The 21,556-nt window shown below is 30.3% G+C and overlaps 1 protein-coding gene and 2 pseudogenes across 1 annotated transcript; 2 read left to right on the plus strand and 1 right to left on the minus strand.

Moving 5' to 3' along the window:
• Positions 1-2,777: 2,777 nt before the first annotated feature.
• On the minus strand, positions 2,778-4,405 carry LOC149880010 (ectin-like). The gene is made up of 2 exons (XM_090069902.1): positions 4,242-4,405; positions 2,778-3,877 (listed from the first exon to the last, which is right to left on the minus strand). Exons 1-2 carry the CDS (start codon positions 4,372-4,374, stop codon positions 3,705-3,707), a joined length of 306 nt encoding a protein of 101 aa, XP_089926028.1. The 5' UTR covers positions 4,375-4,405; the 3' UTR covers positions 2,778-3,704.
• Positions 4,406-11,900: 7,495 nt separating this feature from the next.
• LOC149880011 (uncharacterized) lies at positions 11,901-13,811 on the plus strand (annotated as a pseudogene).
• Positions 13,812-15,385: 1,574 nt separating this feature from the next.
• LOC149880012 (uncharacterized) lies at positions 15,386-16,447 on the plus strand (annotated as a pseudogene).
• The last annotated feature ends 5,109 nt before the right edge of the window (positions 16,448-21,556 follow it).

Below are 21,556 nucleotides of genomic sequence, written 5' to 3' on the forward strand. Positions count from 1 at the left end.
TCCCACACTTTGAGAGATGTTGCAATTTTAAATCGCACCTAGTACAAGGATGCGAGCTTGAGTGTACTTGAAGACCACAGAGAATATTTGAAACTTTTAGGTCTCATGAAATAATGTGGTTTACAGAGCTTGCTTGAATAAATGTAAGCATTTTGGTGATATTTACATAAGTCTGAAATATCCTCTGCAACAACAAAAAGAAGCTGTTATTTAACTCCACTGTCCTTGGCATGTGGTATTGTGAAAAGACGCTTGGTGGGAGGAGAATCCTCTGTAATACTCATTTCAATAACTCCCAGACTGACATTTAGAAATCTTCCTGCACCATCAATCCCAAGCTTTATAATGTTATCAGAGAATGCTTGTCGAGCAAGAAGAGGTTCATTAAGAAGGGAGTCCCAGTTCTTGTAATAAACAACTGTTTGGACCTTTTCGGAAGTTGTTGTTTTTACAGTTGAACCTTGAATATTTGTGCATGAATTAATCCAACAAATGTTTGTTGAAGATGTCAAACTTTTTATGGAAGAGCTTAGGCGATTGCAAGGTTCAACCACTTTAGACTTTGTGATTTGGTTTAGCGTACTTGGTAGTTTTTTCACTCCTGAGTTTGAAAGGCCAGTATTTACTTGAACAGTGATAAGATCTTTTACTGTCAGACTGGTGATTAATCAAAAAGTTTTTTTGCACTTGAAGGCCCCGGAAAAGAAATGGTTAAATTAACTGGACAATTAAAACTTTAGGAGTAATTTCTACACTAAAACTTCATAGGAATAAAAGTGTATTTTATAGATACATGACTCCATTTAATAAATTTACACAATCTTTAATTATTCTTTTTTTTTAACATGAACTAAAAAACAAATTTTTATTAAGTGTCTGCATTAATCATTGAATCAAATTTACTTAGAGGAATTTTGATATAAGAATGGTAAGACTTAAAATGTCTTAAAATCGCTTTAAGACAATATCAAATGAGATAAAAATATGATCTTGAAACATTCTTGTCTCGTCTCATCTTGGTTTGAAACAAGGACCTCGGTTCATTTAGAGAATAACAATATAATGAGATGCCGATGCTTAGTCTGCATCACATTTCAAAAGGCTAAAAAAGAAGATTAACTTACATTTAACAAAATTCATTGTTTTAAATACCTCGAGTTAGGAGCAATTGCCTTCCATGCCGTTGAGCAACAGAAATTGTTCCATGAGGTGAGACACCCTTTGTCGAAATTACTGAAGATGAAATTTGGTTGGCCAAAACTTGATTTTCAGCAACTTAAGTCTTTACATTAATCGGAATGTTGCCTGATTGCAGTCATGAGGAAGACCTTTTTCAACAATTGTCAAACAAACTTAGCATCTTCCGTTTTGTTTGGATTCATTTACCTTTGAACTTGGGTTAAGGGAATGGAGCTTTTTTAGTTTCAATCTCCCCACTTTACAAATGAGATAATCACACTGGTGTTGCCTTGTTTCTGGCCTGTTGGTTATGCTTTTAAAGTTGTTGACTATTGGCAACTCACTGATTCACCAGAACATTTTTTCCAAAGTTTTAGGCGACAATACTCACAAATCCCCTTTGGAACGCGAGAATCACTGAAGTCTATCATTGGTTCAAGGAGACTGTGAACTTTTTCAATAATTAATTCTTATTTATCGCTCATACTTTTGAAAACATACGAAACAGAGGAAGTTTCTGTGCTCTTCGTGTGTTCTTGCAGAATATGACATTTTGAAACATAAATGATACAAAAGCAACAACTACAAAGAAGTATAAACAAGGATGTAAAAAATCGGTCTTTTCCCAGAAAACTCATTTAGAAAAACTTATTGTGCAACCCTACATTAAAATTTGACTGCCCTTACCCGGAAAATCTGAATAATGTTATTTATCTTTACTGCAAAAACGCAAAAAAATCTGACCGCTATCATTTTTCATTTCTGTGTTCATAGAATAAAAATTTAACTTCAATTTTTTTTGGATATAAATGTATCATTTTAATTTTTACTGTTTTTTTATTAGTAAGGTATATAATTTCATCCTACCATCCATCCATCCAAGGGTTTCTTCGGGAAGAGTAGGTTGCATTTTTTCTAAAATTTTATAACAGTGCAGTGGCAACTTTAATACGGCTTGAAAATTAGTATTAAGCAGTTTATTATTTTCCACACTTCTTGCAAAAAACAAACTATACAAGCTAATTGAGAAATCATTTTTTTAAAGCAGAATACAGACATGTGAAATAAATTAAAACCCATATCTTTCAAAAGTATTTGAGCAAAACACTGATTGAGAAATGAGTAGTATAACCATCGGAAGTATATATCTTGATACTTGAATTATTTGCATATTTTAAATATACCCAATATTCGTCTAATTTAAATTATGCAAATACAAAAATTTTGGTCAAATGGCTGAGTAAAAGCTCAAGCTTAAACTTTGACCTTGAATTTTGCAGCAGATCTTCAATCATAACAAGCTAGCTGATTTAAATCTATATCTAAAGCTGATCTTTAAAAGAGAAAACCTGCATAAAACACTATTGGAGCAATTACTGAAAACACTATTAAATATAATCAAATCACCATGAAGCAAAAATCTAATTAAAACACTATGAAACATATAAACTAATTAAAACACCATCAAATAAAAAACCGGTGTAAAAGTTAAATGATTAATATCTGCAACAAAATTTTTGAAAAAATTTATAAACAGTACTTAAAAAAAACTTAGTACTTTGATCAGGTTGTAAATAAAAAACTTATAATATTATGAATTTTTTTTTTTTTTATAAAAATGCTTTTTTTTGTGAAACTTTTTGCAATCTTTACACAGTCTTTTATATGCCTAGTTGCATAAAAAAATGTTAAAATGATTATTGAAGTGGACTAGCAAACTGCTTTATTACCCGAGCAGTTAAACATTTTTCTAACCTGATATTTTAACAACCAACAAAACAATTAGAGTAATTTTGCAATTAGTATCTCAAAAGAGAGAAATGTCAACATAAATGCTTTGAAACTATACCAAAAACTCTCTTGTATATCAATCTTTTGATTTTTGACGGCGTAGTTGTATTGAACTTTTCCACTGTAATTTTGTATATGTCAAACTGTGGCTTGTTCTGTTTCAGTTAGTACAACAGTGAATAACTTAGTGTTAATAAAGAACTTTAAAAAAATCATAGTCCAAATAGAAATTAGGAGGGATTGGCCACAAAATAAGGAAATGCTGCAAAAATTACTATTCTTTTATCATTAAATAATGGACTGAAACTAATTTAGTAGTATCTGATTTCTTTGAAAATTTGTCATTTTTTAAGATTAATTGATTTCCTTTTTTTTTTTTAGTAAAAAAATATCCAGAAACTATACAGAAAACGCATTAAAAGCAAATCTTTATCTTTGAATTAAACCTAACTGATAAATGAAGAAATCCTTACTGCTTATAAAGAAGTACCTATAAACGAAACATTCCATACAACTGAAATGTTTCCACATAAATTAAGTTACTTAAAGTTTTATTAAGAACTATTTTCTCTTTCTATTTCAATTAATTAAATATACTTTTAAATCATTTAAGTTTCAAAATATGGAAATACTATAATTAAAAAGCAGGAGCAAGCAAGAATAAAAGCTAAAAATCAGAAAAGTTAGATACTAACTGTAATGAAAAAAGTAAAAACAGATCATTTTTAATGCCACTAACTACCTGAACAAGTTGTATTTGTTTTACATTCTTGAGTTTCATTAAAAAGACCATAACAAGGACCAAGTTCGTTATTGCATGATCTAAAACGAGTTGTGGTAGGACGATTGTGTTCAAGCCAGCAAGAACCAGAACATACACTCCAAATACTCCATTCACTAAAAGTACCTGAATATAAAACTTTTACATGCATTTTAAATTACTTTAAAACCTGACCGTAAAATAAAAATCAATCTTAAAATTGAAAAACAATACAAAAAAATTAGTTGCATATTAAAACAGGTAAAAAACTTATCTTTTTTTCAAAAGTGTTAAAGTAAAACAAAATAGAGTTGACATAAAACTTAGTTTTATAGGTAGAGACATTTAGCCTATAAATCACAGAAGTGTCGTTCTTGACATATTAATGACAAAATAGGGAGAAAAAAATAAAGAAAAAACAACTAATAGAATAAACTTTAGAACTAAAAAAATAATAGTAATATAATAATGTATAAAACTAAAGAAAAAATAGAAATTTAAAACAACTTACCGCATTTGAAGTTACAAACCCTAAGTTGAAAATTTAGACCACCACAATCTTCTTGGATTGAGGAGGTGTAGGAATTTAAACAGGTGCGAGTGCGTTTCTGAAACCCAAAGGCTCCACAGTAAACAGAACACATGCTCCAGTCTTCCCATTCAGACCACTGCCCTTTCGCTGTAAGACAGATAAGAACATTTTTAACTTTAACTCATTATAAAAATACAAGTTTTTTTTTTATTAAAAGTAAAAAATTAAGTAAAGTCCAATTGAAAATGTGAAGAGATGGTTTTTGGAAAATAAATGCTATTTTAACAAAAAAATCATAACATCATTATCTGTTAATGAGATTGAAAATTTGAGTTAAAGTACATCTGTACATATACCATTTACTAATAAATTATCACTAAAAATAATAACAGTAATATACAAAGGCTTTGTTTAATATACCTAATTAAAGAATCAGATAAGATTATAATTAGGATTTGGTTTAAGCAGATTTGCATTTATCTAAATTAATATTATAATATTCCGAGAAGAGAGAATTGGGTTTGGGAGGAGAATGGGAAAAAACACACGCGCGGGGACTCATCAACCCATCATGTAAATAAAAGATAAAAAAGATATAAGCAAAATAAAGAAAAACTAAAATAAGGATCCGGAAAGACGCATATACAAAAACTCTTCAAACTGCCATGTAAACAAAGCATAAAGCGTAATGAAAGAAAGTTAAAAACAATAACTTAGAGACAATGTACACGCGGAGATTTATTCAACCTCTCGGTATTGCAACTGAAAACAAGCAAAAAGTATAAAATCTCAAAAAAGAAATAGGGACCAAAGGGAGGGAGTATAGTAGAGATGTGAAAGAAAGACGGATTTTTAAAGAGAGTTTTAAAGAGAATCATTAAAATTTTTTCGGAAGAGATTTTAAAGAGAGAAAAATTTTTTGCCCAGTTCAAACCAAACAGTCCCCACACCCTGAACTTCAACCCTAACCTTCGCATACTCTCCATATAACCCTGGAGCCCTTACCTCCGTTGAACTTCTAAAACCTTGATAGCTCGCAAAAAATAAAGTAATACATAAAAAGATGGCCCTTACACTATTTATACTACATAATGTAATGTTAATGTTAATAATACTATATTATTATATATATGTTTAATAAAAACATATATATATATATATATATATATATATATATATATATATATATATATATATATATATATATATATATATATATATATATATATATATGTATGTATATATATTACATTTTAATACTATTAACATTATTATTACAATTTATAATTATCAGTATTATACTATTATCATATTTATGTTATAATTTCTAACAACAAAAATTTTAGTAATTCTAATTAAATATTATTAATGTTGATATAAATTTTGATTGAAGTTAATGGCAACTCATTCTTTAAAGGTACTTGGTTAAAAGATTTTTGTTCTAAATATATATGTAACCCCTTCCTACTGTGATCTTGAAAATTAATACTGAAGAGAGGAGTAAGTTAATGCGATATAAAATCAAAAAAAAATAAGCTCAAGAAAATGCTTACTTTCACAAACTTTCAATGAAGCAAATAGACTTTCAGGGATGGGTGTTGACAGTTCTGAAAACGTTTCTGCAAATTGATATGACAATATTTCTGAATTGCTTATTATATTTTTGGACATTCTCTGAATATCAGAAATATTTACTAAAGAACCAACTGCTCCAATATACAATAACGCTTCATTTTTTATAATTGCTTCAGCTTCAAATCTAATGTTCATATCTTGTTCAACCACTTCGTGAACATTTGTAAGAAATAAAATTGGCAACACATTTTATCTCTGGCAACCCTTGTATGGTTCTCCTGCTTTTAACAAAGCGTCATTATTTGCTGTTGCACCATTTTTCTTGGATAAATTATCGATATTCAATCACCTGCGTTTTAGCGGAAAGTTGACCGCAAGGATATGTAATTTCTGAAGATAAACCAAAGTTTACAACAGCAACTAGAATGTTAGGATTTAAACCAAGTTCTGAATTAGAAATAAAAGCTTTGAAAGAATTTTTTTCTTTAGCTTATTGATTATCAAACAGTGATGCTGAGACTCGAGAATAAGAATCCAGTACCATAAAAAAACTGATATTTAAACCAGAGCAAGATTTCGCTGTAAAAATGGGTATAAATATTTTTAAAAATTACATGCTGCAGGAAAAATTATATTTCATATAAACTTTAAAATAAGGGCGAAGAAGATAAATAACTTTTTATAAAATGAAACTTACATTAATGTTTGTTATTAGCATATGTTAGCTACCTACTAAGCACGAGTCTGTATTACAAGTTTCATAATTTATCACATCTTCAGCCATACACTAAAATGCAGATAGATCATTATTAAGGCAATAATCTCGTGTTCGAAAACGTAATGGGTTTGTGTCTGATAATTGGCATGATGCAGAGCAAGCGCTCCAGCCTGCCCAATCAGCTATTTTGTTCTCTATGTCAAATTATTTCATTAATAAAAATTGCCTAACACAATGGCAGAAAAAAAAAAAAATATAATGATTATTCAAGATTTCTTTAAATCTCAAGTTATTCAGATACCAACCTGGACAAGCAAACTCTAAGTTACAAGGTATTGTTTCAATAACCTGGGTGCTTTGACAAAGGGTTGCAGGTGAACATGTTCGAGTTCGTTTACGGACAGGATTGCCTTGATTACATGTTTTAAAACATTCACCAAAAAGAGACCATTGCGAAATGTCTACTGAAAAACTTAAAATAATTTGATTAAGAAAAATCAATTATACTTATTTAATATTTGTGATTTTTAACATTTTTGAAACTTCAGTTCAAACTTCTAAATTAAATTTAGAAGTTTGAAGTAAAATGTATATATATATATATATATATATATATATATATATATAATTATAATTAAAAACGATAAAGAAAAAAACTTTTATTATGGAACTTTAAGTTTCATGCCTAACGGCAATCATCAGCCATATATTACAAAATTAAACGTTAAAATTACATATATAATTGCGGTGGCATGAGAATAAAAATCATTAATATCAAAGACTAAGAACTTACAGAATTGCTTTTCATTTATGGTTTGAAACCAATTTATAACATTTTGAGTGTTTTGCCATTGTTTAAAAATTGAACCAATGGCAAAACACTCAAAATGTTATAAATTGGTTTCAAACCATAAATGAAAAGCAATTCTGTAAGTTCTTTGTCTTTGACATTAATGATTTTTATCCATCAATTAACGAAAACCTACTAAAAAGCCCAATAACTTTTGCAGAGCAACATCTAACAATAAATAGCGAACAAAAGAGATTTATACACCATGCAAGGAAATCATTATTATTTAGCAATGGAACTGCTTGGATTAAGAAAAAGGGGGGATTATTTGACGTCACCATGGGGGCCTATGATGGCGCGGAGATTTGCGAATTAGTGGGAATTTTTATTTTGCATCAAATCTCGCAGTTTTATGAACAAAGCACTTTCGGTATATATCGAGATGATGGATTAGCTATGTTTTGGAACAAAAGTGGTCAGGAAATGGAGAGAATAAAGAAACATTTTGTACAAATTTTTTAAAAAAAATAATCTTCTTATCTCTATTAAATGCAATTTGAAAATAGTCAACTATCTCGATCTAACACTAAATCTTAACGATGGTTCTTTTCAACCATATCGCAAACCAGATGATATACTGAGTTATATAAATACTAGTTCTAATCATCCACCAAGTGTAATAAAAAGTATTCCTAAAACTATTGAATTAAGATTATCAGCAGCATCGTCAAGTGAAGCGATTTTTAAAGAAAGTATTCCTCCTTATCAAGAAGCCTTGAAAAAATCGGGTTACAATTGCGAACTTGCGTACCATCCAAGTATAAAATCAACAAACGGCAACCATAAACGTAAGATAATTTGGTATAATCCTCCTTTCAGTGCAAATGTTGTTACAAAAATAGGTAAATGTTTTTTGAACCTCATCGACCTCCACTTCCTAGTTAACCACAGGCTTCGTAAAATATTTAATAGAAACACAATCAAAATTAGTTATTCTTGCATGCCATATATATAATCCAGTATTAACTCTCACAACAAAAACATTTTGCAAAATGAGGCAAAAACTAATAAAATGAAATGCAACTGCACTGACAAATCGAAATGTCCAATGAACAATCGTTGCCTTTCCAACAACATCGTTTATTAGGCCACCGTATATTCGAACAATCAGGATTATAAAGAAAAAGTGTATATAGGACTTAGCGAAACATCTTTTAAAGCTCGGTATGCTAACCACTTAAAATCCTTTAATGCAGTTAGGTACAAGAACGATACAGAGCTATCAAAGGAGGTATGGAAATTAAAAGAAAAAAACTTCACACCTTTTATCAGATGGAAAACTATTAAAAAATGCAAACCATACAACCCAGCATCAAGAGTTTGTAACCTTTGTTTGAACGAGAAGTTTCAAATTTTGATGTACAAAGGAGATAACCTACTTAATACAAGGAGTGAAATGGTCTCGAAGTGCAGGCACAAGAATAAGTTCCTTATTTCCTCATTTAATACCGAAGAATGATCCTGGTTCACTTTACGTTTACGTCACATTATACTTTTAAGATTTTGTTTCTATGGAGTCATTAGAACTCACGCCACCGCAATTATATATGTAATTTTAACGTTTAATTTTGTAATATATGGCTGATGATTGCCGTTAGGCATGAAACTTAAAGTTCCATAATAAAAGTTTTTTTCTTTATCGTTTATATAATTATAAATCGCTCTGTTTTGAAATTTATATATAATCAAAATAAATTTCCTTAACATCGAGCACTTTTCAACGAACAAGAGATTTGTATTATTTTAATACAACTCTACATCAAACGATATATATATATATTTATATGAAATATATATATATGTGTGTAGTTCATATATATATACATATAGCCACTATTACTTAACATATTTAAAACAACTTTTGTATTGAACAAATAAAACGAATTCTAAACTTAACGAAGACTCATTTCTGGGCTACAAAAAGTGCTTCCTTATTTTCCAAATATTCAAGACCCATAATAAATTTGTCAGATTCCCCAGTATTGGCAGTATTATTAATAACATTAATTACAGTTGTATAAAAATGACTAAAGATCGAAAATATTTTAAATATTAAGCTTTATTTTTTTGATAATTATATCCAGACTTCTTTTATATTTCACATGTTGAAAAAGTCTTAGGAATTTACCAATATTTGTTTTACATAAAATTAATATAATAAAGGATGTTATTAAATTAGCGTGCATAACGCATTTATGACTTCTTTACAATATCTATACAAACATATTTTTTCCGTTTCCAATTGATCAGCTATGAATGACTTAATTTCTTCATCTCATTTAAAACTATGTCGTTTGCATTTTTTTACCAATAACATGTAGTATTGATTAACATATTGGCCTAAAGCCAATATGTTAATCAATGATCTAAACAAATATTAATGATTTAGAGGTCTCTTTGTATGGATGGTTTATGTTTGCAGAGGAAAATAAGGAGGCCACACAGAAGTGGTTCAACTCCTTACCAGCTGATCAAAATGAAATGGAACAAATACATTTGCCTGAGTATTGTAAAAATGTCATAAGGTGTGATTGATACTTAATTGGATAGAAATTGCACGGTTTTTTTTGTTTTTGTTATGCAATAAAAGATATTTGTTCAATCAGGTTTTTGCTTACCTTTGGGTAAAGTCATATTTACAAACGGAAAAAAAAGAATAATTTCTGTTCAGAATGAATATATGTAAATCAGTTAATTATGATAAAAAATTTATTTAAAACACCAAACATACTGCATCAGTTTAAAGGTTATAGGTTAAATGTCATTGTAATTTCATGGTGTAAGTGTCAGATGTAAAATATGCAAACTGAAACTTAATATTACAAAAGAAGTTATGCGGTGATGTTTGGATGATTCAGAGCTGTATGATAATCGTTCAGCAACAAAAACCATTTATATTTGCAAGGAACTCAAAACCATTTTTATTCAGAAAGGCTCACAGAAATGGGACAGTACAACAGTGGAGATTAATATTATAATTGGATAATTCAAAGTCAAGGATAAAAAGTTAGGATAGTAAACATAATTTGAGAAGTCCATTTAGCAAATAATTAAAGCAAGTGTGCAATACTAAAACTATGAAGCATGGTGGTGGCTGAGGCTTGATGATTTCAAAGTGCTTTTCAGGATTTTCTGGATAGAGATACTCTATCGCATAGAAGAAATATGGAACAAACATATACATAATTCAATTCTGAAAAGACAAACGTTACCTTTTGTAGATGAAAATATCCTCTACTGTGAACATTCCAGTAAGACAATCACTAAACACATCATGGCTTATTAAATCATGTTTTGACACAAATAAAATTGCTAAAATTTAATGGTATGCACAATATCTTCACCTAAATCCTGTTAGGAATATCTGAATACTGCTTGATGATAAACTATATTTTCATGGTTCAGAAATAATGAAGAATGGTTTCAAAAACATTAAACTACCTGCTCACAGTTAACCAAAATGAAATATATGCATGCATGTATGTATGCATGTATGCATGTATGCATGTATGCATGTATGCATGTATGCATGTATGCATGTATGCATGTATGCATGTATGCATTTCAAAACCTTGTTGATAGGTTATAAATGAAGTTAAGATAAAGATTACTTAAGCAGGCCAAAAATACTGTCATAGCAGACTAAAGTCGAATACAAAATACTTTTCAAAACCTTAACAATAGACTTTCAGCAAATTTTTTTTTGTGTTTCATAGCTATATAGTCTTATTTAAAAAGATAGTAAAAATTAAGGACAATAATATTTAGTGTCGAAACTGAGAAAACTAGCAATTTTTTAGAGTAAAACTGAAACAATATTAAAACTTTAACAGAAAAAAATTTTAGATATAAAAATTATCGATTAAAATAACCACATACATTTTATAATACAATAAACTGAAACATAATTACCACGCAAAAGTATCAATGGGCCAGAACCCGCTTTTCCCTACAACTGATGTCTTAATGTCAAGGCAACTACTAGAGCTGTACTAAGTCGTTTATTGAACACAGATGTTGCAAAGTTGTCAATTGGAAGGGCAAAGGAAAAAAGATACCATTTATCAAAACGCACCTTTATGCATTTGTTTGTGGTGAAATTACTTTGAATTAATTTACCTTATATTATTTCCCATATATATATATATATATATATATATATATATATATATATATATATATATATATATATATGAAGACCTCAGTGGAAAAACCAGCGATGTCACATTTTTGAAATTTTTGTGTTATTATTTTTTAAACAAGCATATCTTGTTTCATCTTTTATTTTAATTACCAAATGAAAAAACTAGTCCACTCATTAAAAAGGAGGATAAAATTAAACATGACCAAATAGAACAATCGGTGATGTTGAGGGTTACATTTGGAATAACCTACGTTGTCCGAAGTTTTTTAAGTTTACGAAACCACGTGATTCCTTAATATCTCAAGTATTGGTAAAATAAAAAGCCGCGGAAAAAAGTAAACAAAAAACATAATGGCTAGTAATGATAGTCCGGTGGTTACAGAAAAATCAAGAAAAAGAAAGATTAATATTAATTCCAAAAATAGAAAAAAAATGCACAATTTATCGAGCCACATTATTGGGGCAGACTGTAATTGTATTCGACTTGCATGTTTTAAAAATATTAGTAGTTACGAAAGGTACGAACTAATTAAGAACTTTAATGAATATTCATCTAAAAATAGTCAGGAAGCGTAATTATCTACACTAATAAAAATCCAAAACATTAACAAAAGAAGACCACGACAGAATGCAGGTAAAACTTACCTGCATTATTTTTCATATTCTTATTGTGTAAGGGTGCAAAGAGCACAATCAGCTATCGAAGTTCCAATCTGCATTAAAGCTATGATGTCTTTTTTCGGAATTACAAAAGCTAGGATCGAATTAATAAGGAAATCAGTTGCTACAACTGGCTAGTAAATAGTTAAAGAAGTTATTTATAATATTTTAAGTTATGAACTAAACTATTTATATATATATTTGTGTATATAAACATTATGTAATTTTGTTCTTTTAGGTCGCCCTCCAAATGATGGCAGAGGCAAACATAAAAATCGGCCACACAAAATAACCGAAAGTGACAGTGAAGCTATCCAAAAATATATATCTTCTTTCAGAGGAAAGTCATCTCATTATGCTATTGGAAAAACTAAAAAAATTTACTTATCTGAAGATCAAAATGTCTCTAAAATATTTGAACTATTCAAACATGCTTACCCAACTGTTAAATTAGGATACGAAACATACAGAGTAGTTTTTAACAATAAATTTAATATTGGGTTTTGCTTTCCACGAAAAGACACTTGTTTAGCATGTGATGAGTTCATTGTAAATATAAAACACACTGACCAAGAGCTTTTAAATGCAGTTGGTGAAGATATTATCAAACTAAATAAAAAAAAAAAGATCTTGAAACAGAGCATGATTTTCACACAAAAAAAGCTGCTGTATTTTATAACAGAAAGTCAGATGCAAAAAAAACGAGCAAAAAACTCAGAGACATTTGAAGCTATTGCTTTTGATTTTCAGAAGAATTTACCCTTGCCTAATAAATCAACTAACGGTGTGTATTACCGAAGACAGCTTAAATTTTTTTCATTTAATATACACATCCTATCCAGTGAAGTTTTTCTTTATACATACGATGAAACAACAGGAAAAAAGGGAGCTGATGATGTTTGCTCTATGCTTTATCATTTTATCATTAATCATCTTTCTGACACAGTCTTTGAATTACATTTTTTTTGCGATGGATGTGCAGGACAAAACAAAAATTACACTGTGTTTCGTTTTTTGCATTGGATGGTTCACTTTCAAAAAGGTTTTAAATGTATCAAAGTATCATTTTCTATACGAGGTCATTCCTATATGGAATGCGATCGTGACATGGCAAATTTTAATATAAAGGCTAATGTTGAAATTCCTGAGGATTGGCGTCAGATTCTTAAGAATTGCAGAAAAAAACTTTCACTTTTTAATGTTGTAAATTTTTTCAATGTTAATTTTTTCAGATTTTCTGATTTCTTGAAACAATATTATAAGTGCGCATGTCCGATAAAAACTCGACCAATCAGAGAACTTGTCATTGAAGATATACACCCTGCACTGCTTCTCTTTCGTAACAACTGGAATGGCAATATTGAAAATACTGTTTTGGTAAAACGTAGACAAAATAATCAAACAGAAACTGCACTCAATCTGTTTAATATGTATTCCTCAGTTCTAACAATAAGTACTGCCAAGTATAACGACTTACAAGTTCTGAAGCGCCTATGTAAACCTGATAATCACAGTTTTTTTAATAATCTTGTTACTTCAAACACAGAAACACAAGATTCGGCATCAGAAGATTCAGATACTGATAAGAAAAATATATTTTAATTATGGTTATGTTTCTCATTAATTTCATGTATAGTTATGTTTCTGATTAATTTTTGTTAAAATTTGTTTCAATTAATTTGACTTTTTTAGATAAAAAAAATCTATCGCTCCACAATAGATGTTAACATAATGTTATAACTTCCCATAGACGTTTCAGCGGGATAAACAAAAATTAGCTAAAGAAACAGTAGGGTCAACTGTCTTTTGAGGCCCCTTACATCATTAAGAGCCCATTTTTAAGATGTTCTGTTTTTAAACAAAAAAGAAGGTAAGTTTCCCAAAAATACATTGAAAAAATATTTATTTTCTAATTTTTAACAAATAATCTAATATAAATATAGTTAATCTATATATATACATATAAAACTAAAGAGCAGCGTATAAATTAAATTTTAAAGAACGTTTTGAACTTTAAAAATTGATTATCTCAAAATAAGAAAAATGTGACAACGCTGGTTTTTCCACTGAGGTCTTCATATATATATACATACATACATATATATATATATATATATATATATATATATATATATATATATATATATATATATATATATATATATATATATATATATATCAAATCACATTTTCTTTCAAAGTTAGATGGGTTTTTTTTATTCGATTTCAAAAAGATGTTGCTTTTGGTACGTCGATGAACTAGTGTGTTTAAACAAAGTCCAGTTTATATATATGAACGGGGTAAGAATATTAATATTGTGCTTACTCAAGACCGATAATCAATTTGCTGCCCATCCGACTTCTTAACCCGTTGGCTATTTCACCTCTTTTCTAAAGTAACAATAATGTCAATGTGCCGACGTCGGCAAAATACTATTTTCTGGACGTCGGGCAAGTCAGATTAGGCCGACGTAGAACTGGTGATCAAATCGCAGACAAGCTGACGTCTTTAGCCGACGTAGGGCCGATCATAACAAAGACGTCTAAAAGTTGTCGGTAGGACGTCGATGTGCTATCTGGGTTAGGGTATAATTAGTAGAATTTGTTCTTCAACAGTGGACAAGATCGAATGCTCTTTTCAAGTTTCCTGCGGTAATAAACAAGATATCTTTGGTACAAGAATTAGAATTAGCCTGGAATAAGTTTAGTCAAATTTCTTGAGGGAACGCAGTCCAAAAAACTGTTTTTACCTGGGAAATTAAATAAGATCAATTACTAACATTACATCTTGTAAATGTGAAATCACTTTAAGTAGTGAAAAGTGCTCAAAATTAAATAGTTGTTTAGATTTTGCACATATTCAGTGTACTTGTCCGAGGGAAAATAAGATTCCAAAAAGTGAACTTATTTGGCTAAAAGCTGAAAGAGAAAAAACTGGGTCACTATTAAAATATCCAATGACTTGTAAAGATACTATGGAAACAGTTAGACAGGGTTCTTTAGAAAAGTTGAAGCTGAAAAGAAAGTCAAATCTAGATAAACAAATTAGAAAAAAAGAAGAGGAAGAAACTTCAAAAAATAAAGATTATGTTGAGTCTTTCATACGTGATGATAATTCAAATAGAATAGAAATGGAAGATGTACCTGTTTCAGGAGATAAATGGAAACTAAATTTTATGTCCATTAGTAATACTGATGAAGCTTTTTTGAGATTTGGTATTTCACCAGCTGCAAATCAGCAGTAATTTCAGCTTTTCTTCAAGACCTTATTTTTGATAACTTTTTAACACCTGAAATGTTTGGCTGTAGATCCTTAGAAAGTTGTTAGAGCTAGGAAAGCAGTAATGACTAAAGCATAGTCATCTGAAGAAATGAGGTTTCAATTACAATCTATCAAAGGTATATTTGATGATAGCAGAAAAGATTTTACCATACCTTTAAAGCAAAGCCCTGTAACAAAACGATTTCATCAAAGGGTTGTAAAAGAAGAACACATTACTGTTACTTCTGAACTTGACGGTCACTATATTACACATTTTACACCCATGAAGGCAATATCTCCTAAAAGCCTGCTAAACAAGCAGCTATTGGAGAATTCAACTGGATGGTTCCTCGGGGAGTACATAAATCTCTAGAAGTAATAGGAGCAGATTCAACAAACGCTGTAACTGGTTTAGGGAAAGATGGAGGTTTGTTGACAAATCTTGAACAATTGTTAGGTAGAAAGTGTTTCTGGTTTACTTGCTTCCTTTGAGGCACATTATTGTCACTCTGGATGGACCCACCAATTCAAATGTTGGTTTCACTGGACCAATCGGAAAAGCTCTTTTAAAAATAAACAGTTTGGAAAGACTTGACACATTTGAACCTATTTCGCAGTTGGAACCATTAATCCAGATCCCTGAAAAAATTCTAAGTTCAATGTCAACAGATTCAGCTCTCTACTACAAACTGATTACATGTTTGACTACACGCAAGATGGGCCAAAAAATAAAAATGGCTAAGTGTGGCAATCTTTCCTATTGCAGATGGCTTACTATTGAAAAAGCTATTATTTTTCTTTAAATGAGTAACCATGGTTTTACTGATGATGTGCTAAGAAGATTTCATGTAATTTTAAAATGGGTAGTTAAAGTGTATTTTAACATGTGGTATAAAATCAAAGTGAAACACAGTATTGTTGAGGCCCCGTAACACATAGTAACACTGTTAAGACTGCTAAGAAAATAGGAGGATGAGATAAAAGAAATTGTTACTCCCTACATAAAAAATGGAGTTTATTTTGCTATTTCTGAATCTTTGGTTCTTTCCCTTATAGCAAGCTCAGGTAAAGAATCTAGGAGGTTTGCCATTAAAACTATCAAAGAGATAGGGAAAAGTTCGGAGTATGGAGACACTCGATTCAGTATAAGGAAGAAGGTCCAACTCATTCTGGGAGCTATATCCATACAAGAACTGATCAACTGGGACAAAGAAGATAAATCAGAACATGTATTTACATGCCAAATACCTACAAAAGATCTTGACAATTTCTTAGATATACCTTTTGAAGCACCCTACTTTCCCCTACACACACAATCTTGCGAAAGAGCGGTAAAAGAGGTGACAGATCCATCTGCATCGGTTTGTGGATTTGAGAGAAGAGATGGATTTGTCAGGGCTAGGTTGGCTCATAGACTATTAATGCCTAAGCTTCACTCTAAAAAAGATCTAAGAAATAATTTTTTAAAAGACACTTGAATTTGATTATTTATACAGTAAATATGTTTTAACATAAATATGTCACTATGCAAAACAAATAGTTAATATTAATGTCATTTGTTTTTTTCTTTTTCATATCTGACATCTTAAAAATATACATATTCCCTGGTAGGTAGAAAATTTTTTTATTATTTTTTCATATTACTTGAAACTTTTAAAAAATAAAAAAAAGGTCTGGTAACCCCCCGGGGTTCTAGCCCGTCGGCCCTAGTTTAATCTTGGTTTTTCGATACCAATCTTTTCCCTAGTTTTTTTTCATGTGTTATACACAATTAAAATGAAAAGTTCACAGATGTTCAATGAGATATGATTTTTTTAAATTCGAAAACTTTACGTTCTGAAATACGGATAATTAACGATTTTACGATGACAAAAAAAACAGTTTCCCGGAAGGAAAAAAAAAAAATTTTTTCAATTTTTTTTTCGAATTTTTATTTATTATATATATTGGCCATGTAATATTAATGCTAGAAGTTACTTTGGTCATTTTTTTTTTAAGTGACGTACCCTAATATATATATATATATATATATATATATATATATATATATATATATATATATATATATATATTAGGGTGGGTCAATTTTTTTTTTTTTTATGAAACATGGAAATAAAGTTGCATTTCGTTGTCTCTATTAATGATATGTAAAAGAAATGTAATAAAAATTTTATTTTGTTTTGCCAACTTTAACTTGAATTTTACTATATAAGGTCAAAATGATGCTATTTTACAACAGTCGTATAATTGCAGAATAAAAGCATTAAGATTTAGATTTTTTGATGATTCATGTTAATAATATTATATTAATAGTGTACAGAACTTTGCAAAAGTTTAGAGCACCCTACGAAATATAAAACAAAAAGCTGTTAGTGTTGTTTGTTGAATTCCGATTAACATGATCCTTCACTTCGTTACAAGATATTTACTTACGCTGTTTGTTTTTTTGTTTTACTTTAATTAGTTAAAATTGAAAATAAAAATGGCTACTGTTAAAACACGAAGTGAAACTGAACATGGTATACTTGGACAACCAAGACCATTTCAAATAAATCAACTGCCAACTTCTGCTGATGTTTTTAAAGCATATGACTATTTACTAAAAAATAACAATTGCACAAGTGTTACTGAAAGAGCAACAGTCATAGCTAATGAAATTAAAGCACTGTACAACAAAGCAAGTATTCCTACCATTGCAGTCAGCAGCTTAGTTATTCGCATAAAGAGACTAATCAACAAAGTACATGAGCTTGGTAAATACTCTGATCGCAAGAAGTCCTCTGCACATTTAAACCAAGTTTGCAGATGTTAGACCAACTATTCGATATTTGTCTGTGTAAGTGTTTTGATAATGGTGTTCGAGAAAGGTCAGCTTGTTTATGTCCACTGCCAAAAAAAATTCCAACACTTGAATGGGAGTTCTGGATAGATCAAAAAACAGTACGGAAGATGGTAATAGGAAAAGTAGACAAAGAAGAAACAATTAAGCTGCAGAAGAGAGAAAAAAGAGGAAGTAAAACATGCAATTTACCAATTACAGATAAGAAAATGAAATTTGATAAAGAAATTGATCCAAATGAAACATATTGTAGTGATAATGAACAGTCAAAGTCAGATGAAGAATTTTTGCCAATTGAGATGTCAGATGATAAAGTCATGTCAAGTTATAAAGTGATATCAAATGATAATAAGATGTCAAGTGATGAAGAGATCAAAGTTTACAACACTAAACAATATCCTGAGTTGTGTAAGGCCATGGATAGGTGTAAAATCAGTAACAGAGATGCTTGCTTAATAGCAAATGCAGTACTAAAAGATTTAGATCTTATAACACCAGAGAATGCTATTGATCCAGCAAAACTTCGTCGTCAGAGAAATATGTGGAGGAAAAAAGAAGTTGAAAAGCATGCTGCTGAAGTCCAAAATGTACTTTGCATTGGATTTGATGGGAAGCAGGATATCACTTCCGTTAAAGCAAGTGGTGTCCGACGAAATTTCAAAGAAGAACATTATGTGATAGTGTCATTTCCGCAAAACAAATATGTCAATCATGTCATGCCACAAAGTAGTAAAGCTATTCATATTGCACAAGAGATATTATTGAGCATCAACAACATCAAATCATCAGACACTTTAGCAGCAGTTGTTTGCGATGGTTCTGTGAATAACACAGGTCAACACAATGGAATAATCAGAAAATTAGAAGAAGGTCTTGGGAGAACATTGCAATGGTTGGTCTGCTTGTTACATGCAAATGAACTACCTTTTAGAAAATGTTTCTCGGTTGTGGATGGTGGACATTCAACAGGTCCAGCTACTTCAACAGATAAAATAGACATTGCACTAGATTTTGATCCAAAAGATTTAGATATTGTGAACTTTAAACATATACCTGGTAAAGTTGAGGATGTAAGTGTTGATGTCAAGAAAGATTTAAGCTTTGATCAGATATACCTTCTAAAAGCTTGCTTAGCTGTTCAGCAGGGATACACTGCTTGTGATCAAATATTGTTCCTCCAGACTGCTATGCCAGGAAATTTGAACCATGCAAGGTGGCTAACAAAGGCCAATCGTATTTTACGTTTGTATATGTCTGAAGAAAATCCTTCAAAACCATTGCAAAGAATTACAAGATTCATTGTAAATGTTTATGCGCCATCGTGGTTCAACATAAAGCGTCATTCTTCCTGCCTTGACGGAGCAAGAAACTTCTTTTATCTTATGAAGCAGTGCTATGAACTAGGGAAAGAAGAGTGGAAAATTCTTGAACCAGTGTTGCAAAATAACTGCTATTTTGCTCATCCTGAGAACATTCTTCTTGGAGGAGTTACAGATGAAAATGTATCAATTTGTCAGTTTTCGTGTGACAAAATTATTGACGCACGAGCTACATCACAAAGTAGCAAGATACGTGTCTTTGATAAATCAAGCATCAAGCTTAATCCGGAAGCTTCGTCATTCATAAAAATGATCGACTGGTCTGTTGCTATCGCAACCCCACCACCGCTTTTATCAACTGTTTCTAATGATGATCTTGAACATTTCCAGTTCCACTTTGATGTCTTGAGTGTATTCCATGCCATTCTCAGGCAGTTGAGCGGACTATTAAAGACATCTCTGCTACAACTATGAAAGTTTTTGGGCACAAATCACGACATGGAATGATTTTGCAGTGTCGCAAATCTCGAGCAGAATTACCGAAAATTGACTCTAAATCTGACTTCTTGAGCCATAACAAATAGCAAATAACTGAAAAAAATTGCTGTTATGTGTTGCCTACTACACTCTGACTATTTCTCCTTTAACAACTGCTTGCATTTTTAAATTTAATGTAACAAGATGTCGAGTAATGGAATATAGCATTAAACCACATGTATTTACATTATACGATTATAGAGTAAATTTAATTCCCAAAGTTGCGGATCCAAGACACGCTTTAATTTTATTTCAAAAGGAGTTTTTTTCATAAGTAGACTGTAATGCAACATTTTAATAATGTTTCACAGCCCCAACTTAACATTTACATCATAATGACCCACCCTAATATATATATATATATATATATATATATATATATATATATATATATATATATACATATATATATATTGTTTTTCTTTAGATGAGTAAAAATAAAAAGTTAAATATTGAATATGCTCTGGCATTTATTCTTGATGGTGAAAGTGATTTTGAGGATCTTAGTGAGTCAGACTCTGAATTCGAACCTGATGTGTTTCAACTGCAATTGTAAGCAATACTAAGGTTGTGCTTGATGACAACAATAACAAGATTTTTTTTCCAATATCAAAGTCTTTTACCCAGGAAAGTAGTAGAGGTGATGATATGCTCCATTCCAACTCTTCATCCCCACTCCCAAAAAAATGCAAAATAATCAACAACAAAAAACAAAAAAAAGCAAGTTTACCACTTCGGAAAAAGGTTCCACTAGATAATGATTTGATTGGTGATATTACTTTTCAAGAGGTACCTATTGAACCTATTCCGGACAATACCACCACTCCATATGAATATTTTAAAATTTTGTTGATGACAATCTTGTAGACATTATTGCTGAGCAATCTAGTTTATATAGTTGCCAGTCATCAGATACGAACATTTCTGTCACATCGAAAAAAAAAAGTCTTTTATTAGTGTTTTTTTTTTCGTATGGGTCTTATAAAACCACCATCTGTGAGATCTTATTGGAAAACCTTTATGAATTATGATGGAGTAAGATCAATATAATTAAGGATTAGATTTCTTTCTATCCTCCGCTATTTACATTTTGTTGACAATTTAAACGTGACAGATGAAGTAAAGAAAAATGATCGAGCTTGGAAGTTAAAACCTTGGTTGGAGAAACTGCGAGAAAATTTCTATAAAGTTTCTCCTGAGGAAAATCAATCAGTTTATTAAATAATGGTTGCCTTCAAAGGAAGGTCATTTTTGAAGCAATACCTTCTAAAAAAAACACAATAAATGGGGGTTCAAACTTTGGGGTAGATGTGGTCTCAGCTGGTATTAGTATGACTTTGATTTATATCAAGGAAAAGAAATAAAAAAGAAAGATGAAGTTTCTCCTCAT

This window comes from Hydra viridissima, unplaced genomic scaffold, assembly GCF_058129835.1.
Source record: "Hydra viridissima isolate aposymbiotic clone 2 unplaced genomic scaffold, HvirCarnegie_v1 scaffold_13, whole genome shotgun sequence".
Taxonomy (NCBI): domain Eukaryota; kingdom Metazoa; phylum Cnidaria; class Hydrozoa; order Anthoathecata; family Hydridae; genus Hydra; species Hydra viridissima.

Excerpts from the sequence above, each read along its gene's own strand:
- LOC149880010 (XM_090069902.1), bottom strand. The coding sequence starts at position 4,374 with ATGTGTTCTGTTTACTGTGGAGCCTTTGGGTTTCAGAAACGCACTCGC. Across the intron at positions 3,878-4,241 it reads GGTTTGTAACTTCAAATGCG|GTACTTTTAGTGAATGGAGT; the intron begins GTAAGTTGTTTT and ends TTTTATATTCAG.